The sequence below is a fragment of the Geotrypetes seraphini genome, chromosome 5 (genome assembly GCF_902459505.1).
Source record: "Geotrypetes seraphini chromosome 5, aGeoSer1.1, whole genome shotgun sequence".
In the NCBI taxonomy this organism is placed as follows: Eukaryota; Metazoa; Chordata; class Amphibia; order Gymnophiona; family Dermophiidae; genus Geotrypetes; species Geotrypetes seraphini.
Window position 1 is genome coordinate 117707854 of NC_047088.1, and position 23453 is coordinate 117731306.

General features: G+C 46.2%; 1 protein-coding gene across 1 annotated transcript in view; it reads left to right on the plus strand.

Moving 5' to 3' along the window:
- NDUFA10 (NADH:ubiquinone oxidoreductase subunit A10) overlaps positions 1-23453 on the plus strand; it is a 367340-nt gene that overhangs the window by 276642 nt on the left and 67245 nt on the right. Inside the window, exon 7 of the mRNA XM_033944949.1 lies at positions 8271-8325. Coding sequence (XP_033800840.1) covers positions 8271-8325 — 55 coding nt within the window. The remainder of the gene's footprint in view (positions 1-8270; positions 8326-23453) is intronic.

Below are 23453 nucleotides of genomic sequence, written 5' to 3' on the forward strand. Positions count from 1 at the left end.
TCTTTCCTTCCCTTCTCCAACCCCACTCACAACTAATATGATCTCTCCCCATGCACTATCTCACCCTCCCCTCCAGTGTGCAGCACCTTTCCCTCCCCTTCTGTCACGTCCAGCAGCACCTCTTCTCCCTTCCCTTTCCCTCCCCCCTGTCAGCAGCACCTCACTCCCCATGTCCAGCAGTACCTCTCTTCCCTTCCCTTTCTCTTCTCTTGTCCCCTGTCCATCAGCAACCCTTCTCTTTCCCTCTTCCCCTGTCCAGCAGTACCTATCCTCTCTCTAGAGGCAGCTCACTGTGCTTTTAACTTCCCCGCACAGCTGCTGCTAGCAGTAGTTTAGAAGCAGTTCAATCAGGCAGCCTTGGAACCTTTGCTAGGCTGGTCTGTTTCAAAGATGCAACTTCCTATTTTGTCAGAGGAGGTCCTGCCTAGCAAAGGCCCTGAGGCTGCCTGATGGAACAGCTTCTAAACTAATGCTAGCGGCAGCTGTGTGGTGAAGTTAAAGGCACACTGAGCTGCCGCTGTTGGTCCGGGGGTGGGGAATGAAGACGAAGAAAGTAAGAGTCCTGGGAGATAAGAGACAGTAGCAGGAAGTCACCATACCACGTGTTGAGGACTTCTGGCCCTACAGGACATGCCTCTCTCGGCGAGAGGCATGTCCTGTTGGCAAGTCAGCTGGTCAGCACCTGTCTTCCTCCTCAGTGTGCCATGGCACACTTGGAATCTCAGGTGGCACACTAGTAAGCTGCGGCACATAGTTTACGATACACTGTCCTAGGATATAAAGCACAGTTACTTACCGTAACAGGTGTTATCCGGGGACAGCAGGCAGATATTCTAACACCTCACCCTCCTCCCCTGGTTGGCTTTTAGCTTGTTTATGGAACTGAGGTACCGCATGCCTCTTCGAGAGGCAAGGCAGTTACGCATACGCAGTATGGGTAGTTGCAAGCTCTTAAAATTTTAAATGATATTTCACGTTCAGACTGTCCATGCTGGGCTCTGTGGATGACACCCATATATGAGAAAATCTGCCTGCTGTCCCCGTATAAAACCTGTTACAGTAAGTAACGATGCTTTTTGTACCATTTATTCAGTGGATTTTTCTTTCAGTTTTCAAGGTTTAGATTTAGGATCTAATATTTATATAAAAACTGTGGTAAAATAAGACAATATCTTAGTGGATTCACAGACTTTCTCAGCTCTGTTTGCAGAGGCTTTGAACATTCTGGTACATTCTATCGTTATTGAACAAATAGATTACTGCAATTCTCTTTATGCTGAGTTACGGCAGAAGGACATTCAGAGATTGCAAATAATATAGAATACACCTAGTAGATTAATTCACAATCTCTGTAAATTTGACCATAAATCTTCATTTTTGAAAAATGTTTACTGACTCCCAGTAAAATATCGCATTGTATATAAGTTGATTCTTGCTACTTTCAAAGTACTGAAAATGGATAAGCCACCCTAGCTAGCACACTTGTTAACTCCCTGTGTAGCTGGTAGGAACTTGAAATCCACAATTAAGCAATTGCTTATAATGCCATCTTACAAAGACATTGTACATGAACCTGTACGAGACTCAATCTTCTCTGTAATTGGTCCAAGATATTGGAACACGATCCCATTGACACTTAAAGCAATAACTTCAGTTGATAACTTTAAGGAAAATTTAAAGACCTATATTTTTTCTGATGCATACTCTCTCAGGTATAATGGGTAGTGCTATTGGCATCTGTGAAAACAAAATAAATATCCCTAATGTATCCTCTTTTTTGAAAAAATATTTGTATTATCCCAGGACAAGCAGGCATGATATTCTCACATGTGGGTGACGTCATCTACGGAGCCCCGATGCGGAAGCATTTTCAAGCAAACTTGATTGAAGATTTAAGTTTGCTCTGCTGCTCCACGCATGCGTGCCTTCCTGCTCCACTAGGGGGCGCATCCCCTCGTGGTCTCCAGTTCAAAATTTTCCGCTGAGCCTAGAAGTCGTGTTTTTTCAGGCTCTGCCCCAACTGCTTTCTAGCACCGCGATTTTCTTATTTTTTTCTCGATTAAGTCGCTGTGCGCAAATTTTTTCTTGTTCAACTTGTTCCTGCTTCGTTTTGGAACCGACCCGGAGGCTTCCGTGGCCACGTGGCTACTCGAGCCGCGGCCACTTTCGATTCTATGTCCTGGCCTTTGACCGGCTTTAAAAAGTGCACCCGGTGCGAGCGGCTTCTTTCCATCACAGACCCGCATCGCCGGTGCATCCTCTGCCTGGGGGCCCCTCATCCAACCGACTCCTGCCCCCAGTGTGCTACTTTCCAGAACCGGGCCCTCCACCGAAGAAAAGCCCGCATGGCGGATCTCTTCGCCGCCGACCAACCCTCTACCTCGGCCTCGAGGTCGGCCCCGGCCTTGACCTCGGCCCCTAATACCTCGGCATCGCCTCGAGACTCGAATCCGAAGTCCTCGGGACAACAGAAAGCCTCGGCTCCGGGTAAGTCCCCTCTTCCCTCTTCAGGTTCCGCAACAACGAAGAAGCCAGCCTCGGGGACACCGGCGACGCATGGAGGAAGTCCCATGCTCACAGCCCCGGCGAAGCCCTCCAAGCCTTCGGGCCGTGCCTCCACCATACGGGAATACTCTGAAACGAGGTCGCCCCTGGTGGAGCGCACCGAGGCAGTGGACATGCCCTCGATGCTGTCCGTGCCCGTTTTCCAGGACCTACTCCGAGCGATGATTTCATCAGAGCTGTCCGCTGCAATGGCCCATCTACAACCGGCCTCGACCTCGACCCCGCATGTGCCAGACCAGCCTGAGCCTCGCGTCGAGTCACCTCGAGGAAAAGCGCGCAAGCTTCGCCGCATCCCATCCTCCTCGGACTCCTCGCCGAGACACCCGAGGCGCTCTCCCTCCACAGACCGCCGTGGGGCAAAACGTCGTGCTAAAACGACAGAAACCTCGAACTGCCGTACCTCCAAGAAGGCCCGAGGTTCCCCCACTCTACGAGGCCGTTCACCTACACCTCGTATGGGACCGCTGAGGGTGACGGAGCTATCACTCTCCAACCCGCGCATCCTCCGAACTCCCCCTCGGACCGGGGCTCCGATCCGAGGTTTCAGACTTTCACCGAGGGAGTCCGGGTCGAGGTCACCGATTCATCATCGATCGGTACCCCGAACCCCGGCATCGTCTCCGAGGGGCTCCTCGAGACGGCGGAGATCCACGACCCCAAACACTTTCACAGTGCTTCCCCGGTCTCGGAGCGTGGATCGGAGCAGGAGCCTCGATACTCGAGGGAAGCCTCCCCATCCTTCTCCACCCGATGGAGGTCTCGTTCACCGACCCCGCAAGGGGCCTCGGGAACATCCCACCCATCCTTCTCTCGCTTTGTCCAGGACATGGGCCACGCTTTGGACTTAGACCTCCAGTCCGACTCTAGATACTCTAAAGAGTACCTAGCGGAGCTGGATATGCCATCACTGCCCAGAGAGTCCCTTCGCTTACCGCCTAACCCGGTACTCCAACAGGCTTTCTTCAGAAACCTCGAGACCCCCTATATGGTCACAGCAGTACCCTCCAAAATGGAGGCTAAGTACCGTACAGTACCCTTCCCAGGATTTGAACAACCGCAGCTCTCCCACCAGTCACTGTTGGTAGAATCCTCCTTGAAGAAGGCTCACCCCTCCAGGGTCTCAGCGGCGGTCCCCCCAGGCCGAGAAGGCCGAACCCTAGACAAGTTCGGCAGGAGACTATATCAAAATGTGATGATGGCCTCTAGGGTGCAAAGCTACACTTTCACCTTCACATCCTATCTCAAACATCTCATTTGGACTACTGAGAGCCTTTGAGACTGACTTACCGGCCTCCCGCTAAGGAGCATTTAGCCTGCTTGCAGAGTCCCTCTCCAACCTACGCCTCCATCTATTCCACGCGGCCTACAATGGCTTCAAACTCTCCTCCAGAGAGGCAGCCTTTGCTATCGCCATGCGCCGACTAGCTTGGTTGCGCCTGGTCGACATGGACCCCAACTTACAGGACCGGCTGGCTAACCTCCCCTGCGTGGGTAAAGAACTGTTCGATGACACTATCGAGGCGGCTACAAAACGCCTCTCTGAACACGAACGCTCGTTTGCCTCCCTCGTGCGGCAAAAGCCAAAACCATCCACGTCCAGGCCGTTCAGGGCCCCTCCGCGCCGCTACCCACAAAAATCCACTCCTGCCTTCTCGCGGCCTCCGCCCAGGCGCCCGCAAGCCCACCATCGAGCCCCGCCCAAGTCCCAACCGCCTGCGACTACCAAACCGGCCCCGTCCTTTTGACGGGACACGCGGAAGGGGGCGGGCCCCCTCCGCCGTAGTCCCAGGCCTCCTTCCCATCGGGGGTCGTCTCAAGGTCTTTTACCCTCACTGGGAACAAGTCACGTCGGACGCATGGGTCCTTGGCGTGATCTCATCAGGATACTCTCTCAACTTTCGGGCCATTCCTCCAGACAACCCCCCAAGGAATTGCCCTCCCAACCGGACGCAGCTACCCCTACTCCTCTCCGAAGCTCGAGATCTGCTTCACCTGAGAGCAGTGGAGGAGGTTCCCCCCGGCCAACGGGGGAAGGGCTTCTACTCCCATTACTTCCTGGTACCGAAAAAAACGGGAGACCTTCGCCCAATACTAGACTTGAGACGCCTCAACAAATTTCTGGTACGGGAAAAATTTCGGATGCTTTCCCTGTTAACCCTCTAACCCCTGATCAACGAGGGCGACTGGCTCTGCTCCCGCGATCTGAAGGAGGCGTACACACATGTTCCAGTGCACCCCGCTCACCGCAAGTTCTTGCGTTTTCAGGTGGGAGACCTGCACCTGCAATACCGAGTCCTCCCCTTCGGCCTAGCATCGTCACCTCGGGTCTTCACCAAGTGCCTCGTGGTGGTCGCAGCTACCTTACACTCCCAGGGTCTTCAGGTTTTCCCCTACCTGGACGACTGGCTGATCAAAGCCCCGTCCAGGGAAGGGGTTATCTCAGCGACCCAACAGACTATTATCTACTTACAGAGTCTGGGGTTCAAGATAAACTTCCCAAAATCCCAACTATGGCCCTCGCAGTCCCTACAATTCATCGGGGCCACGCTGGACACGGTTTGCCTCCGTTCCTTCCTCCCCCCTCCGCGTCTAGAGGCATTAGTAAGTCTGAGCCGAAGGATCTCACTGATGACCTCGGTATCAGCTCGACAGATGATGACTCTCCTGGGCCACATGGCCTCCACCGTCCATGTCACACCCTTCACCCGTCTCCATCTGAGAATCCCTCAATGGACCCTGGCCTCTCAATGGCGTCAAGACCGGGACCCGATCAATCGTCCCGTGACAGTGACTCCTTCCTTGCAACGATCGCTCCGCTGGTAGGCCGACTCTTCAAATCTTTCCAAAGGTTTGCTCTTCCTCGCCCCTCCTCACAGTAAGGTACTCACCACAGACTCGTCGGAGTATGCTTGGGGAGCCCACCTGGATGGCCTCCGCACTCAGGAGATGTGGTCAGCAGAAGACCGCCGCTGTCACATCAACGTGCTAGAACTCCGGGCCATCTATCTCGCAGCTGTAGCTTTTCAACATCTGCTTCACGACCGGGTGGTTCTCATCCGAACCGATAACCAGGTAGCAATGTACTACGTAAACAAACAAGGGGGGACAGGGTCTTGGCCCCTCTGTCGGGAAGCCATGCGCCTCTGGAAATGGGCAATCTCCAACAACACCTTCCTTCGAGCGGTGTACATACAAGGAGAACAAAACTGTCTGGCGGACAGACTCAGCCACCTCCTCCAGCCAAACAAGTGGTCACTGCACTCTCAGACCCTATGACAGGTGTTCGAAAAGTGGGGGACGCCGCAAATAGATCTGTTCGCATCCCCCCACAATCACAAACTGCCCCTCTTCTGCTCCCGGATACACTCCCCGGACCGACTCGAGGCCGACGCCTTCCTCCTCGACTGGGAGGGAAGGTTTCTGTACGCGTTTCCGCCGTTCCCTCTGATCCTGCGGACGCTGGTCCACCTGAAAACGGTGAAAGCCACCCTGATCCTGATTGCTCCTCGCTGGCCACGCCAGCCTTGGTTTTCCCTTCTACTTCAACTCAGTGTCAGAGATCCACTGCCTCTGCCTCGGTTTCCCTCTCTACTATCACAAAGTCAGGGTTCGCTGTTACATCCCAATCTTCAATCTCTTCATCTGAATGCTTGGTTTCTTTCCCCCTGACTTCTCTCCCCGTGTCTCAATCAGTCAAGGAGATATTGGAGGCCTCTAGAAAGACCTCGACGAGAACCTGCTATTCTCAAAAGTGGACCAGATTCTCAGCCTGGTGCTCCTCTCACAGCCAGGACCCGGTGTCGATCCCCGTCCCTCTGGTCCTTGACTATTTACTTCAATTATCTCACTCCGGCCTAAAGACCAACTCCATTTGAGTATACCTCAGTGCGATTGCGGCCTTTCATCAGCCCCTGGAAGGAAAAGCCCTCTCGCTCCACCCCTTAGTCTCTCGCTTCATGAAGGGTCTTCTGAATATCCACCCTCCTCTCAAACCTCCTCCGGTGGTTTGGGACCTTAACGTGGTTCTGGCTCAACTAATGAAACCTCCATTTGAGCCCCTAGACAAATGCCATCCTAAATTCCTCACGTGGAAGGTGATTTTCCTGCTTGCACTCACTTTCGCCCGGCGAGTTAGTGAGCTACAGGCTCTGGTAGCGGACCCACCCTTCACTGTTTTCCACCATGACAAGGTAGTACTCCGCACACATCCAAAGTTCCTGCCTAAAGTAGTGTCTGATTTTCACCTCAATCAGTCCATTGTCTTGCCCGTGTTTTTCCCCAAGCCCCACTCTCACCCCGGAGAGGTGGCGCTTCACACTCTTGACTGTAAGAGAGCGTTGGCCTTTTACCTCCAACGCACTCAACCACACCGGAAAGTCCCACAATTATTTTTGTCCTTCGACCCAAACCGGTTAGGCCACCCAGTTTCCAAGTGCACCTTGTCCAACTGGTTGGCCGATTGCATCACCTTTTGCTACGCTCAGGCTGGTCTCGCGCTGCATGATCGAGTAACGGGACACAAGGTCCGAGCAATGGCAGCCTCCGTAGCGTTCCTCAGGTCCACACCTATTGAGGAAATCTGCAAGGCTGCCACGTGGTCTTCGGTTCATACTTTCACCTCCCACTACTGTCTGGACTCACTGTCCAGAAGGGATGGCCGGTTCGGCCAATCGGTATTGCGAAATCTATTTGCTTAAATTGCCAACTTCCCTCCATCCCTTTTCAGTTAGCTTGGAGGTCACCCACATGTGAGAATATCATGCCTGCTTGTCCTGGGATAAAGCACAGTTACTTACCGTAACAAGTGTTATCCAGGGACAGCAGGCATATATTCTCACAACCCGCCCACCTCCCCGAGGTTGGCTTCTTTGCTAGTTAAGTGAACTGGAGACCACGAGGGGATGCGCCCCCTAGTGGAGCAGGAAGGCACGCATGCGTGGAGCAGCAGAGCAAACTTAAATCTTCAATCAAGTTTGCTTGAAAATGCTTCCGCATCGGGGCTCCGTAGATGACGTCACCCACATGTGAGAATATATGCCTGCTGTCCCTGGATAACACCTGTTACGGTAAGTAACTGTGCTTTTCTTCCTTAAACCTTATGTATACAGTATGCATGGCTTGCCTTGTGTATTGCATTGTTAATTTCTTTTAATTACTATATTTTAGATTGTAAACTACTTTGAAAGTTTTCCAAAGGGCGGGATAGAAAATTTTAAATAAACTTGGAAACTCTGTATATAATAATAGTGCTGATTCTTTAGTCTTCAATCACAAAATAAGACATTCCAGTCTTTCCTCTTTGACATTTTAAAGAGATTCTGTGAGGGAAAATCCCTTTTAAATGTATGTATATGCTGTATATACTGTGTAAGAACATTAGATGATTTTTGTGTTTCCATTAATACTACTTGTTGGTAGGTAATTTGTAGTTGATGTGCACCTTCATGTAAAGCATGCATATTCATTACGGATATCTTGAAACCTGACTGGATGGAGATCCCCCAAGACAGGTTTAAGAACCACTGACCTAGAGGAACAATTATGAATGGTAACAGTGTAGGATATTTCTAAGTAATTGTGACCAGGATTGATGACAAAATGCTAAGCTCAATGGATCTTTAATTTGATATGGTATAGAACAACTTATATACTTAAGATCTAGTCTAAGGAGTTAATTATGTTTTCTAATCTTCATTTATTTTCAGTGAGACTAGTGAAGTGTTACAGTACTCCAAAAGTGAGATCCAGGATGTGGAGAAGGTAAGAAAGCTGATGTATGAGTTATCACTACAGTGGTACCTTGGTTTACGAGGATAATTTGTTCCAGAAACATGCTCATAAACCAAAATACTCATATATCAAAGCGAGTTTCCCCATAGGAAATAATGGAAACTGGCTTTGAAAGTTCCCCCCCCCCCCCCGAGGCCAGCGGCGCTGCTCCCTTCCCCCCAAGAACTGCCATTGCTCCCCCCGCTCATGAAGGCCCCCCCGCGTGATCCGCCATTCCCTGCTCGTTTCGCACCCCCTCCCCCCCCCCGCGATCCGGCGACCCCCCCCCCCTGCAATCAGGCGACCACCCCCGCTCGCGTCGCATTCCCTCCCCGCCACGATCTGGCATCCTCCAAGCATCCACCCACCCACCCGATCACATTTCTTACCCCCGTTTGGCACCGGCACCAATGCACAGGACATGCTGGTGCTGGTACCCGAAGATCTGTCTCCTTCACGTTGGGCCTTGAGCATCTCCGAGATCCCGGGGGGGGGGGGGGGGGGGGCGCTGCTGAGCCCGTGAGAAATGGCAGCCTGACAACAAAGCTCCCACACCTTTTCTTCAATCAAACATAAACTAATTTAAAAATCGAACCACAAATACAAGTGGAGTGCATACCTATCCTTTTAAAACATTGCAGTGTTGTTCTTCTCCTCTTTGAGGAACGATAGCGGACAAAAAAGTAAATAAACGGCACAAACCTGAGCCGACCTCACCGTTGAAGACGCCGCTCCCTAGCTCTGCCGGCGATAACAGCCGCAAGATCTTAGCAGAGCTCCGTGAATTGAAGGAACTCGCTGCGGATACGAAAGCCTGCACCGACGAAATTAATGAAAAACTCACTAATCTGTCGGCGGACTTCTCCCAACTGCAGACGCGTGTTAGCAGGTTGGAGAGCAAGATGGATGCGACTTCGCAGCGGATGTCTGAGCTGCGGCGGCAGACAATTTGCATCACCCTACTGGAAAAAGAGCTTGAAGATAGTAACAACAGGTCTCGTCGTTGCAACATACGTATATTAAGTTTACCAGAGAATGGGCGAGATCGCAAATTAGCTAAACAGCTTGAAACCCTCATTCCGCAGCTGCTGGATATCACTTTTCCAAGAGAATTTGAGATCGAGAGAGCCCATCGGGTGCCTTCTTTCCGTTCTACTAGCGATTGCTATCCTAGACCCGTCATACTCAAGCTGCTGCGATACCAGCATGTCTTGGACATGCAACGAGCGAAGATTAGAGCTCCGATCAAACACGAGGGTGCCACCATATTGTTTGTCCCTGATCTCAGTAAAACGACAGCACACCGCCAAAAACAGCTCCTCTCTTACCGGCCTCAGCTTAAAACTCTGAATGCCAGATTTGGCCTATTATATCCGGCCCAGATGAGATTGACCCTGAACAATCAAACTAAAGATTTCACCAATCCTGATGAGCTGGCTATCTTCATTGAACAGCATTCACCAACTCCAATTAATCAGGTTTGACTGCATGTGACTGTTTGGCTATATGGTGATCCATATTTCTCTGCAGGAATTTGGACTCTTCCCCTGCCATTCCGATCAGTTTGATACTGCTAATTACAGTTTTGTTTGTGTTTTCTTATACACTCAAGAATTACAATGTTGAATCTCTGCTCCGCAGCACAATTTAATCTAGTTTATTACACATTGAATCCTGTTTACTTACAAGGGTGCTTTGGGATTCTCCCTGCAACTCCGGCCTTTTTAGCCGCACTCACATTGTTGTTTATCTCTGACCTTTCAGTCACTTCAGTTACTTCGTGGTGTATATTTAGTGAGTTTAAGTTATGCCTTTTGTTTTCATATGCCCTAACATTCGTCAAGTTATATATTTGCTACCTTATCTGTGACAAAGTGTACAGCTGTTCAACTCATTCTTTACAAACTGTTCTTCATATATTGCTATGTCTCTTAAAATTATTTCATTGAATACAAAAGGTCTTAATAACAGAATCAAATTGAAGAAAATTTTAGCCTATCTTGATACTCATAACCCTGATGTCATTATGTTACAGGAGTCTCACTTGGATAGTGCTTCTTCAGCTAAGGTTCACTTCCCATGGCCCTTGCCACCATATTTTTCTCCAGCTATAGATAGAAGAGGTGGTGGTATTAACTCTAATAAGGAATAAAAGCGACATCGCTGTACTCTCTTCTTTCACAGACCTTAATGGTAGATGGGTCAAAGTCTTGATTCACAGTGCTGGGCAGAGAATATGTCTATTTAATAACTATGGTCCAAATACTGATTATCCAGATTTTTCCATGCTATAACAGAATCTCTTTTGGAGGAGGTTGATTCACAATTTATTGTAGCGAGTGACTTTAATTTGGTATTAGATCCTAGCAGAGATAGAAAATCGAACTGTGCATACAAAAAATCGAAATCTTGGTTTGCCTTACAGGACATGATCAGTAATACCAGATTTACTGATATATGGAGACGCACACACAACACCAAGGAGGCTTTCACTTTCTTCTCTCCTCCTCACCTGTCATACTCCTCACCTATCATACACCTATTGATTTTTTTTTTATTAGCGAATCCTTAAGTGCTTCTGTTGTGGATAATGATATCTTGCCCATACTCATCTCCGATCATGTAGCTATCACCCTTCAAATTAAAATCCAGACTCTTCCTATACAACAAAGGCAATGGCGCTTTAACAATGCCCTACTACAAGATAAACAATTCTGCGACTTAATCAGAACTGAGATTCGAGAATACTTTTTCTTTAATAAACCTGAGCACATCTCTTGGATATATTGCTGGGATGCGTTCAAAGCTTTTATAAGAGGTATTATTATAAACCACACAGCCAATAAACATAAAAAACAGAGAAGAAACAAAGAAAATTGAGGACGAAATCAGATGCCTTGAGTCTCAACATTAGTAAACACCGTCTGATATCAGTTTGTTACTACGCCTTAATAAAGCTCGTTTCCACTACAAATCTATCTTGAGTAACAAAACCTCCCATGCGATTTTCTAACAATCGGCTTCCTACTTTGCTGAAAACAATAAATGTGGTCACCTTTTGGCTAATTTCCTTAAAAGATGGGAGGAAAAATCATACATTTCTACAGTTAAGTTGGAATCATACATTTCTACAGTTAAGTTGGAAATTACTGAAACACCGGCCATTTCCCAGGCCTTTATGGCGTTTTATCAGAATCTCTACACTTCTGAGCTGCATTGTCCACAGTTAATTCCTGAATTTTTTAATAATATCCCTCATTCTAAATTGGATACTGAGGATAACGTTCTATTGGATAAACCGATAACACTACTTGAACTTTCTCAGACTATACAATATATGGCACTTAAAAAAACACCGGGTCCAGATGGATTAACTGTGGAGTTTTACAAAGAATTCCAGGATGTCCTCACTCCAATTTACTTACAATTTATTGAATATCTCATTTCTTCTGGTCAGGTGTCTGGCTGTTTCACCGAAGCCACCATTATTGTACTCCCGAAGCCGGGTAAGGACACCCATTTTATTGCCAATTATCGACCGTTATCCTTAATAAATGTTGATGCAAAAATTTTTGCTAAACTTCTATCAAATAGGCTACAATCTGCTATTTCCAAACTCATCTCTTCGGATCAGTGTGGTTTCATATCTGGACGATTCTTCAACGATAATACACGAACCTTTTCTAACATCATAGCTCAAGCTCATCATAGTGATAAGGAACTACTAGCGGTAGGGCTTGATGCAGAGAAGGCCTTTGATCGAATTGAATGGCCTTTTCTCTTCCAGACTCTACGTTGGTATGGCTTCTTGGAAACTTTTATCACCAAGATCCAGGTTCTCTATTCCTCACCTACTACCAGAACGTTTATAAATGGCTCTTTGTCCTCAGCTTTTCGACCCACTAGAGGAACCAGGCAAGGTTGCCCTCTTTCGCCATTACTTTTTAACCTTGCATTGGAACCCCTTATACAGTTAATACGCAATGACCCTAATATCTCTGGATTTAATTTCAGAAAACAAGAAATTAAAATCTCAGCTTATGCAGATAATATCCTGCTTTACATCACACCTTCATCATTTCCCCACTTACTTTCTCTTATTAAAGCCTATTCGTCTGTTTCTGGGTATAAATTGAACACCTGTAAAACGGAAGTGATGCCTATTAATTGTCCTGCGGCCGAACCAGAGGTATCACATGGAGTTAAATGGTCAGCCACCTCTATGAAATATCTAGGGATGCTTTTCAGACCTACCATTGAAGACACCATACATCTCAATGCAGGTCATCTGGTGGGCATCCTTAAAACATCTATCAGCAAGTGGTCTCCCTTGAATCTGTCTTGGTAGGGACGACTTGAAACCATCCGGATGATGCTTGCCCCCAAGATAACTACATTATGAGTATGCTTCCTTTTCACCTGCCACCTACTTTCTACAAACAAATTGACTCGCTACTCATGAAGTTCTTATGGAAAAATAAACAGTCTCATATTGCATTATCCAAATTGAAGGCATTACGATGCTCGGGAGGGGTAAATTTTCCCTGTTTCTTTCAATATCATCATGCGTTTATCCTGAGACAGTGCACTCTGGGTCACAATGGATGTAGGAATCATGACCCCCTCCCCTTCCTGGCTCCCACTCGAACGTGCTTTATATGGAGGAATACGCATTAAATACCTGGCTGGAGTGGTTTTATTCTTGTTGCCTATAAAACAGCTATCACTGCTGTGGGCTCTACATTTTCGGATGTTTGGGCCAATTCTACAATGATTCCTCTATGGAATAACGGACTGTTCAAAATCCAGGATGTAACGGCCTGAATGGCAACAGTGTGGCATCTGGCTAGTTCAGGACCTCATGAATGAAGAAGGCTGGCTGTCCTTTCAGGATCTCTCTGCTGCTACGAGTCTGGCAGGATCTCAATATTTTCGGTGGTTACAACTTTTGCATTGTGTAAAACACTCCATTCCTCAAATTCACCTACTGATCCAACACCCTGGTTTACATATATTACTTCATACATTATCTGTAGCAAATACCAAAGTGTCCCTTTGGTACAAACTACTGCAGACAATTGAATTCAACAGTCCTCATTAGTCTGAAATTAAGTGGCGAAATGACTTAAATCTTCCATCTGATACTATTGATTGGCCTGATGTGTGGTCGATGTTCTTCAAATCCATCAGATCTGCTTCACTCCTTCAATCTGTCTTCTTCGTACTACACAGAGCGGTGTGGACTCCCATATTATCTAATAAAATTGATTCATCAGTTTCCTCCTCTTGCTGGTCATGCAACCAAGCTCAGGGTACGCTGACCTACTTTTTTCCTGTTCGTATCTACAAATATACTGGGGTAGAGTGTGGTCTACTATATGTGACATCCTAGGTATCGCTGATACTCTTTCATTTCCTATTGTTATTCTAATGTCGCAAGCCCTGACAGTTCCTTTAAGTGTAGAGGGGTCACGCCTACTCACCATAATGTTGTCCTTAACGATACAAACAGTGCTGTTTTGTTGGAAAGACCTTACTAAAGTTGACTTTCACATGTGGTGGAATGCACTTTGCCTTACGAGCAAATATGAAAAAGTGCATGCAGAAAGGTCTGTTGCACTGTCCCAATTTTACAAAATTTGGAAACCTCTTCTTAATTATTGTGACAACTAACCTTTTGTACCTACATATTACTAGGCTCTTTTCAATGAGATATAATTGCATTTCCATATATTCGCTTATACATATTCTTGTATTGCCATCTGTACACTTTCCTCTCACATGTCTTATGTACGCATAACTGAATGATTTATATACACTGCAAATTGTATTTCTTTCCTGTTGTTGCTATACTGTAAATTTCAAACTAAATAACAATTTCTGCACTTAAAAAAAAAAAGAAACACTTTCCCCATTTGTATGCACTAAGTTCATTATGGCCCCTCCCATGTGAGTTTCATTACCGACTGTTAGAACAGTTCTCCTTGTAGAGAATCCAGGATCTCTCTACTTCTAGAGAGCCCACAATAGGGATACCCAAATTAGCATCTGGCATGTTAAAATCACCTATTTGTAATACTTCCCCTTTTACAGCTATATTCTGAATGTCTACTATTAAATCTCTATTCACTTTGTCTATGAAGAAGGCCTATATATCACACCAATTTAAATACATTTTCCATTTCCTCTTTTCAGATTGACCCACTGTGCCTCTTCCTTACCCTGTAGATCCTGCAATTGTGTGGCTTTAATATGATCTTTGTCACAGTAGATAAAGTAGGGGAAGCTTGTTTATTGGATAATAAAGAACTAGGAAGTCAAATTGATTTAATATGATGTTGCTGAATAAGACTCCTAAAAAAGAGTTTTTAAATAAATTATGTTACAGGCATATAAGATATATAATTGAATCTGATTTTACATGCACTCAGAATTGTGTAATTCGACCAAGAGCCGGAGCTCCTTTAGTTGAACCCAACACCCAATCTCTGTATATGGAATTGTGAAAAACGTGTTGATAAAAGTGCTATTCAAAAGGTAAGAAATATTTTCAATGGCAAAGAAAAAGGAAAAATTCCCCACTTAGCTTTTGAACCATGTTTTGAAATTCTTTTTCAAGGAATCCAGGATAAGATCTAAACAATTCGAATGCCAAAGAACTGGTGATACTGCAATTGGAGCAGTAGTTTTGTATTCTGTTAATAAAGAGACATGAGTATCACACATTTATAGTTGTACAACAGTCTAAAGAAAATTTGCTGTGCTAAATCACTATAAAAGCAACACAGATGGTGGGTACTTGCCATATATGCGTGGTTAGATGAAAAACTTATCTGCTGCTTCTTTCGTGTAACGGCTGAAGAATGCCGACTTAGATTTAAAATGGAGTGTACTGACGTCATCCCGCCTATGCGGGACGACGTACACATCAACTGAGCCTGATCAAACTGTCAGAAGAAGCGAATCATGGGGCTAAACAAAACCTACAGGAATGATTGCCACTCTATTTCACTGTTTAAACCCTCAGGATGTAGAGTGTGTAATTTGAGAATCAGTCGTTGTTCCTTAGTCCATAGAACGCGGGAAAGGTTGCCACCTCTTGGTAATTTAGGTACTTCAACAACTAGGTTTTGTTTAGCCCCATGATTCATTTCTTCTGACAGTCTGATCAGGCTCTCGCGACACAGCGGTGCACGACACAGGCACGCCGGCAGTTTTCAAATTCGGCAGTTATTAGGATAGCGAAGTTGCTCAATGTGGGGTTTTGTTTTTCTATAATTGGAGCTGGCGGGGGGGGGGGGGGGTGTCGCATGATGCTATGATCAGGAGAGGATGCAGAAAATTGCCGTTCCTGCCACCTGCCTGACTAAACCCAATTTTGATGGCTAAAGAGCTCATCTAGCAGCATGGAGACTCACGCATTGCAGCATTATACCACTGAGCCTTTATAATGACTTAAGGCTGCAAAGGCAGTGTGAAAGGACAGTGAGTGGAGCTGAGCTGTGTAAGATAAGATGGTGGCTGTCCTAAGCCCAGCGGGCCCCTCTATCGCATCCATGTGGGTGGCAGAGATCACCGCTGAGGTTACAGTGGCCCTAGAATTGCGGCCCGATCGACGCAAAATTGGAGAAATTTTAAAGGAAGTTAGATGGAGTGGACCACGGCCTAGAGCATTTCCAGCAGCGGGTTAGCAAATTGGAAGACTGTATGACTCTGAGCGGACGGCCCTGATGTCAACGCACTGAGTTTCAGCGGCATAGAGCACGCCAGCCGTGAAGACATCCATGGCACTTCCCCTTCAGGGCCCAGGAGAAGAAAGCCAAATCAGCTTCTTGGCCTCCCCCGCTGGCTCTGGTGAAAGCAGCGCGAGGCTATCACAAGCAGCCCGCGTCTGCTTCCAGTTGTCAGCAGTCACAGGAGAGGCCTCCTATGGGCACTGGTACTGCCTTGCAGTCCTCATTTCAGACAGCATTGGATACTGCAAGTACTAATTTAGCATCAGCTTCTGGCTTAGGGTTGGCTGGCTGGCTAGCTAGCTGGCATGGGGCTGGCTGCCACTACACGTGCCTACCATTAGACGTGCCCACCATTAGACATGCCCTGTACCCTGTCTCGGCCTACCACGAGACCACCAGAGGGGGGACAGGGTACAATCAGAATTTTTTACTCTTAGTTTTTTCTCCTCTACAGGCGGGTGCGTCTTATGGTCAGGTGCGTCTTATAGAGCAAAAAATATGGTACATTTCTTTGTAATCCACCGGCCATAGGCAGAGGAGTTAGGTGAAGAGGTATGTTTTTATTGCTTTCCTAAAGTTCAGGAATTCTTCATGGGATCTGTTCTTTGGGGATAGTTGATTCCAGTGGTTTGAAATAAAGTGGGAATAGGAATGTCATTTGGCGGCTTGAATTTGAAGGCCATGACCAGGGAGCGTTTTGAGGCGTATTTCATCCTGGGATCGGAAATCACTCCCCCCCCCCCTCCTCCAATTTCTTCCTACCCTTTCTTTCCTGAACAGATTATATTCTGGTATAACTATATCCCAGTCATGCATATGTCAGAAGTCTAACAACAGAAAAATCCAACTGAAGCTGCAGTAAAAAATCACCAAAACGGAAAAACCAACAGAAACTGCAGGCAATGTACAAGATGCAGGCAGGATTTATTGTACCAAATTAAAATGCAGTAATATAAAAACCTTTTTACCAACCAAGGAACCCGACATGGTCCGTGTTTCGGACATTACACCTTCGTCAGGGGTCCATGGTAAATAAGGCGCTTCACTTCTGGCAGTGACCCTTAGCGAATTGAACACGCAGGCATTTGTTGTTACCCTTATTCTTTGTGGTATATCTTATACCTTATTTACCATGGACCCCTGACGAAGGTGTACTGTCCGAAACACGGACCGTGTCGGGTCCCTTGGTTGGTAAAAAGGTTTTTATATTACTGCATCTTGTACATTGCCTGCAGTTTCTGTTGGTTTTTATGTCAGAAGTCTATCATCTAAAATTGTTAATTAAGGTTAATGAAGTACTGAATATTGATAAAGATTCACCTGTTGTGCATTCATTCAGTGATTTACAAGATTGCTGAAATGTTAAAGAAAAGTTTGAGGATTGTAGCAATGATGAAGACCTTGTGAACACTGAAGAAAAACTCCTTATAGATCAGAGGTTCTCAACATGCGATACATGTGGGTCTTCAACCCTCCTTCCTCCTGAATGCCCTGGCGGAGACATTGTCTTCACCACCACCCCTACAATTAATTTTGCAGTCTTGGGGCCCGATTCACTAACCTGCCCGATCATGATAGGGCTGATCGATTCAGGAAGAAAGAATATTCAAATGGGGCGATCGGAGGCACGCCTCCATCTGCCGACACGGATCGCTAGGTAGCGATCCCGACGCATGTGCAGACCATCTACTTTGCCTGTAGATCAGGGGTGTCAAACTCAATCACATAAGGGGCTGAAATTGAAAACATAAGCTAAGTTGCGGACTGAAGTTTTAATTAAGATACTTAAGGGTCCTTTTGTTAAGGTCCGCTAACTGATTTAGTCTTAGAAGTATAGTGTTACAATCTCTCCAACCCCACACCGGCTCAATGATGTAAAAAAAATAAATAAAAAAGACTTTTCCTCTCTCCTTTAGGTCCTAGTTCATGCCTGCTGTCTAACACCAGCTCTGGCAGGATACACATTTCAAATCTGACGTATTGTAATCACGAAACAGAAAATAAAATTTTTTCTACCTTTTGTTGTCTGGTAATTATTCAAATTGTGTTGTGGTCCAAGGCTCTGGTTGTCTTCTGATAATTCGCTTGTCAGGGTTTCCTTCTTTCTTCTTCCCTCCCCATCTTGATGTATTTTATCTGCTCTCTATCTGCAGATGAACGCCTCTCATCTCTTCTGCTGCTGGTCTAATGGACTAATCAAGGCTGGAGTTGCCCCAAGTCACGCAGCTGGGGTGGGGGGGGGGAGCGGAGCAGTGACCTCATGTACACCCAAAATGAATACCCCATTAGTGGGAATGCGCTAGTCCTGCCAGATGAAGACCTCCCAGCAGAAGGCACACACACTGTGCAGCTGGTGGCAGTGTGTCTCCCCAAGCTTCTGCTGCTCCATCCTTCGCGTATGCTATGATTTTGCAACTTTTGCAGAGATTGGCAGGAAAAGGAGCCGCATTGAATTTGGGACCTGACGCCACTGAAGCACATTCCCTCTGTCACGGTTCCGTACGTCAGAGAAGGGGCGGGACCGCGGCAGAGGGAACGTGCTTCAGCTTCATCAGGGCCCGAATTCCTTTTCCTGCCAGTCTGCACAAGTTCCATAGCATACACGAAGGATGGAGCAGCAGAAGCTTGGGGAGACACACTGCTGCAAGCTGCACAGTGTGTGTGCCTTCTGCTGGGAGGTCTTCATCTGGCAGGACTAGCGCATTCACACAGGCTGCTTTAATGATACTGGGAAGCGGCTTGTACAGTAAAAAAATGTGCCAGCGGGCCAGCTTAAGGAAAAATGTTTAATTGTCTGGCAGGCCAAATTTTATTACCCCGTGGGCTAGATTTGGCCCGCGGGCCAGAGTTTGACATGTCTGCTGTAGATGGTCTGCGAATGTGTTTGCTGTCTTTTTTTTTTTTTTAACTTTTTTACTGGCACCGACTCACCTGCTCTCTGCCATCCTTCCTGCAGTGCGAGCCCGCGGGTTTAAAGCAGGTTAACGGGCTTGAACTGTAGGAAAGGGTGGCAGAGAGCCGGAGATCCAGAGAGAGAGGCAGGGGAGGCAGAGAACAGGCCGCGGCGGAGAGCTGGGGAAGCAGAGAGTAGGGGAGGCAGAGAACAGGTTTATTTCAGGGCTGCAGGGCTGGCAGGAAAGTTGGAAAGGACGTGAGCGACTGGTCCCCAGCAGTCGCTTCTTGTTAATTGGCCAGCCCAGTTGGTGTTCAAGATTTTTGTTTAGTGAATCGCGTCCCTGCCTACTTTGCATGCCGTTTCCCCTCATTTGCATGCACGGATCGGCACAGAGGTTAGTGAATCGGGTCGGAGGAAAATCAGGTTGCAAAGGGATCTCAAACCGATTGGTTTGCTTAGTGAATCTAGCCCTTGGTCTTGTGATCCTTGATGCTCTCTGTTGCTTAAACGGGTTAGCGGCAGCAATTACTACACGCTGCCTGCTGCTAACCCGGAAGCTTCTCCTTTGCCAGGTCCTGCCCTCTCTCAGAACTTCCTGTTTCTGCCTGGATGTGACAGAGGAGAGGATTCTGGGTTAGCATACATTTTTCAGCACTAGAGAAATGATAAATAATAATAACTTTATTCTTATATACCGCCAACAATCTTGCGACTTCTAGGCGGTTTACAACGAAGAGAAACTGTACAAACAGCGACTTACAGAGTATAGCTGAGAACATCTGATAGTAACAACAGTGATAATAATACCAACAGTTTATATACTGCAGGACCGTGAAGTTCCTTGTGATTTACAATGAATTAGAAAAATTCCATAAATTGAGTGGAGCATTCATAGTTAGAGATTAGAGGCTAACAGTTTTCAATAGTAGTAGTAGTAGTTAGCTGCAGGCAATGTGTAGGAATCACTACTGCTAACCGTTGAAGTAAGAGGGAGCATGTTGTGAGTGGGGCTGGAGAAGATAGGAAGGAAGGAAAAATGTTGCAGGAGGGATGAGAGTGGTGAGAGGAGAAATGAACATGGATGAAGGGGAGGGAGAGATGGTGTATGGAGAGAGAGCTTGTTAGTTATGAGTGAATCTGAGGTTGGGGGAAGGAAGGAAAATGTTGCAGAGGGAATGAAAATGGTGATAGAAAGGGACATGGGGTTGTGGGGAGGGAAAGATGGCGCATGGGGAGAGAGAGCATGTTGTGAGTGCAGTTGGGGAGAGATTGGGGGAGGTGAGAAGGAGGAATGTCACACTTGAGGGATGGGGTGAGGAAAAGCGTGCAGGAGACAAAGTGTTGGACTCGTGGAGAGAGGGCAAGAGGTTGGATGGGGAGGGCAGAAAGGAAAGAAGAAATGTCACACTTAGGTGAAGGAGAGGGCAGAGAGTGAAATGGGGGGAGAAATAGATGTTGGTTGGGGAGGGAATGAGGAAGCATGCAGGAGGCAGAGAGAAAGACGTTGGACTGGTGGAGTGGAAAGAGGGAAAAATGTTGGACTAGGAGGGGACCAGAAAGGGAGGGAGAAATGTTACACTGGAGGGAGGGGGAGGAGAGATGTCAGATCCAGAGAAGGATGATGGAAGGAGGGGAAGAGAGATGTCAGACCTCGGGAAGGGGTTGGGAAAGAGAGATGTCAGACCAGGGAATGGAAGTGAAGAGGGAAAGAGGTAGGTGTCAGACCACAGGAAGGGAAGGAGAGAGAGACCCAGAGGAGAGAGATGGGAAGGTAAGCCATGGAAAAGTAAATTTTGAGAAGTAGATAAATGAAAAAAAATTGAATAAAGTTAATGCCAAAGATGGAAATAGTAAAAAAAAGTAAAGAAGGAGAGAAACCAGCCGATGGATAAGAAGGCCTTGGAAACAGTTAAGAAGGAAGTGCAACCAGAGAGTGGGAAAAGATGAGTAGAAAAATAAAATCACCAGGCAACAAAGACAGGGAGAATGATTTTATTTTCAATTTAGTGATTGAAATTATCAGTTTTTAGAATTTATATTTGCTGTCTATATTTTGCACTATATTAGTGTATTTTTCTGTAGTAGTTACTGAGGTGACCTTGCATATTTTAAAGTCATCTGCCTTGAGCTCTCTGAGAAAACCAGAATATAAATGATAATTAAAATTTTCTCTGTGTAGTTTAATTTTGTGGTTACCATTATGAATTAATAAGATTATAGTGTGTATATATGAAAAATGAATGGAAGAAATTGCATTATAATTAGTACCATTATTATGGGCGAGTCTGGGACAAAGCTTGGATGGTCAGTGGTTGGGGGTACTCAATTGATATTTGTTAGACTTAGGGGGTACTTGGCTTAAAGAAGTTGAGAAACACTGCTATAGATGATATGGTGAAAATGTTAATTGCTGGCATGGAACAACTTTTTTCTGGGACATATTCCTGACTACTAAAACCTGGCTTAAAGACAATGATAGTTACACCACGTATATGTCCCTTAGATTATCACATTTTTAGCAGGCTCCAGTACACAGAAAAGAAGTAACAGCCATTACCCACCCATGACAAATGGATTGCAGAGAAATATATATTGGTACTAGATCTCAATATGTGTCACATTAGGTTAAAAACTTGTACAGTGGACCCTCGGTTTGCGAGTAACACGGTTTGCGAGTGTTTTGCAAGACGAGCAAAACACTCAGCAAACTTTTGACTCACAAACTGAGCACTGCCCCGATAAATGAGCACTTACAGCCCAGGAAGCGCCGCTTCAGGGGATTCGTCTTCCGTCCAGCCTTCCACATCGGATGCCTTCTGCAAGTTGGAGAGCCTCTATCTGAGCCTATGCAGCTGAATGCCATCCCATCTGCACGTTGCGTATGACATGCACAACGTCAATCATCGACGTTGTGCGTATCATACGCAACGTGGAGGTTGGACGGCACTCAGCTGCGTAGGCTCAGATAGAGGCTCTCCAACATGCGGAAGGCACCTGATGTGGAAGGCTGGCCGGCGGACGAAAGATGCATTCCTCTGAAGCAGCACTGCGGGGTTCTCCAGCGGCTGGCGGACATTAGAAGCATCCCCCCGAAGCGGCACTGTGGGGTTCTTCATCGGATGACGGACGGAGGAGACGGCGCTGCAGCACCCGGCACCCAACAGGTACAGATCCCAGGTTTTGGAACGAATCGTCGGTGTTGCCACTATTCTCTTTAATTTTTATTGCGTTTTCAATTTTACAAGCATATACATAACTTGTTATAGATCAAGAAATATAAAGTTATAAATACTAAATATAGAAAAAAGAAAATATAACTCTTATTTAGTCCACAATATAAGAGATCAAGAATAGAAATTAAACACTGAGGAAATTATTAACCTATTACAAAAGAGACGACAAAAGATACACATTCCTACAGCCGCTGGCAAATCATATAACATCAGGTACAGTTACCAACCTTTCTCTCGACTCTATAAATTCTGTAAGTTGCTTAGACTCAAAGAATAAAAAATTTTAATTCTGATAGGTAACAAAACATTTTGCAGGATACTTAACAAGAAATGTCCTCAGAGCAAGAGCTCAAGGCCAAGAGTTCTTTCCTACGTCTCTGGGTTTTTTGAGACAAATCTGGAAAAATTCTAACATTTGAGCCTAAAAACTAGTCATTCATATGACGGAAATATAGACAAAGAACAAATTCCCTGTCACTTTCCAAAGCAAGAGTCACAAGCATGGTAGTTCTATCGGTAACTACTTCTAAAGAAGTTTACAAAAATGAAGATAAATTCATATCCGCCTGTCTATCTACAGGCAGTTCAGCTGGAGTAGATTCCTGTTGAGGATTCCTAATATTGAAGAAATAAGCTCTCACAGTAGGAGGCAAATTTTCCAACAGTATGGCCAAAGTCTCTTGAAAATATTTCCTAACTATCTCTGCTGGTGAGATGATAGGACATTTAGGAAAGTTTAAAAGTCTTAAATTATTCTTTCTCAATTGATTTTCAAAATTTTTCATGAGATATATGAACTTTCTTTAACCATTTCTACTTCAACCGCTTTCATTTCATTAATCTTAACTTCTTGCGTCTCCACTTTTTCCTTTAAAGTAGATAGCAATACCCTCTGTTGCTCCACCTTGGAATGGACAGTCCCATAATCAGTTTTAATAGCCGAAAGAGTCAATTTTAGATTGGAGTCCATAACCGATATGGCTTGCCAGAGCGCTTCTAAATCAACCTTCTCTGGCTTTTTCAACTCCCCAAAATTGATGGCATTCTCACCTAAAGCGGTTCCTAGATCTTCTTTAGCTGTGCTAGGAGAATGCAGATGAAAATGATCTGCTCCTTCCTCCAATGAGTCCGGTGAAGGCGTCCCTCTCATGCTGGAATCCTCACTTTTCTCTTGGGATAACCAGACACCAGCTACTCCTTGCACTGCAACGCTTCCGGGTTGGGGGAGGAACCAATCTCTGCTCTGGGCTTAGT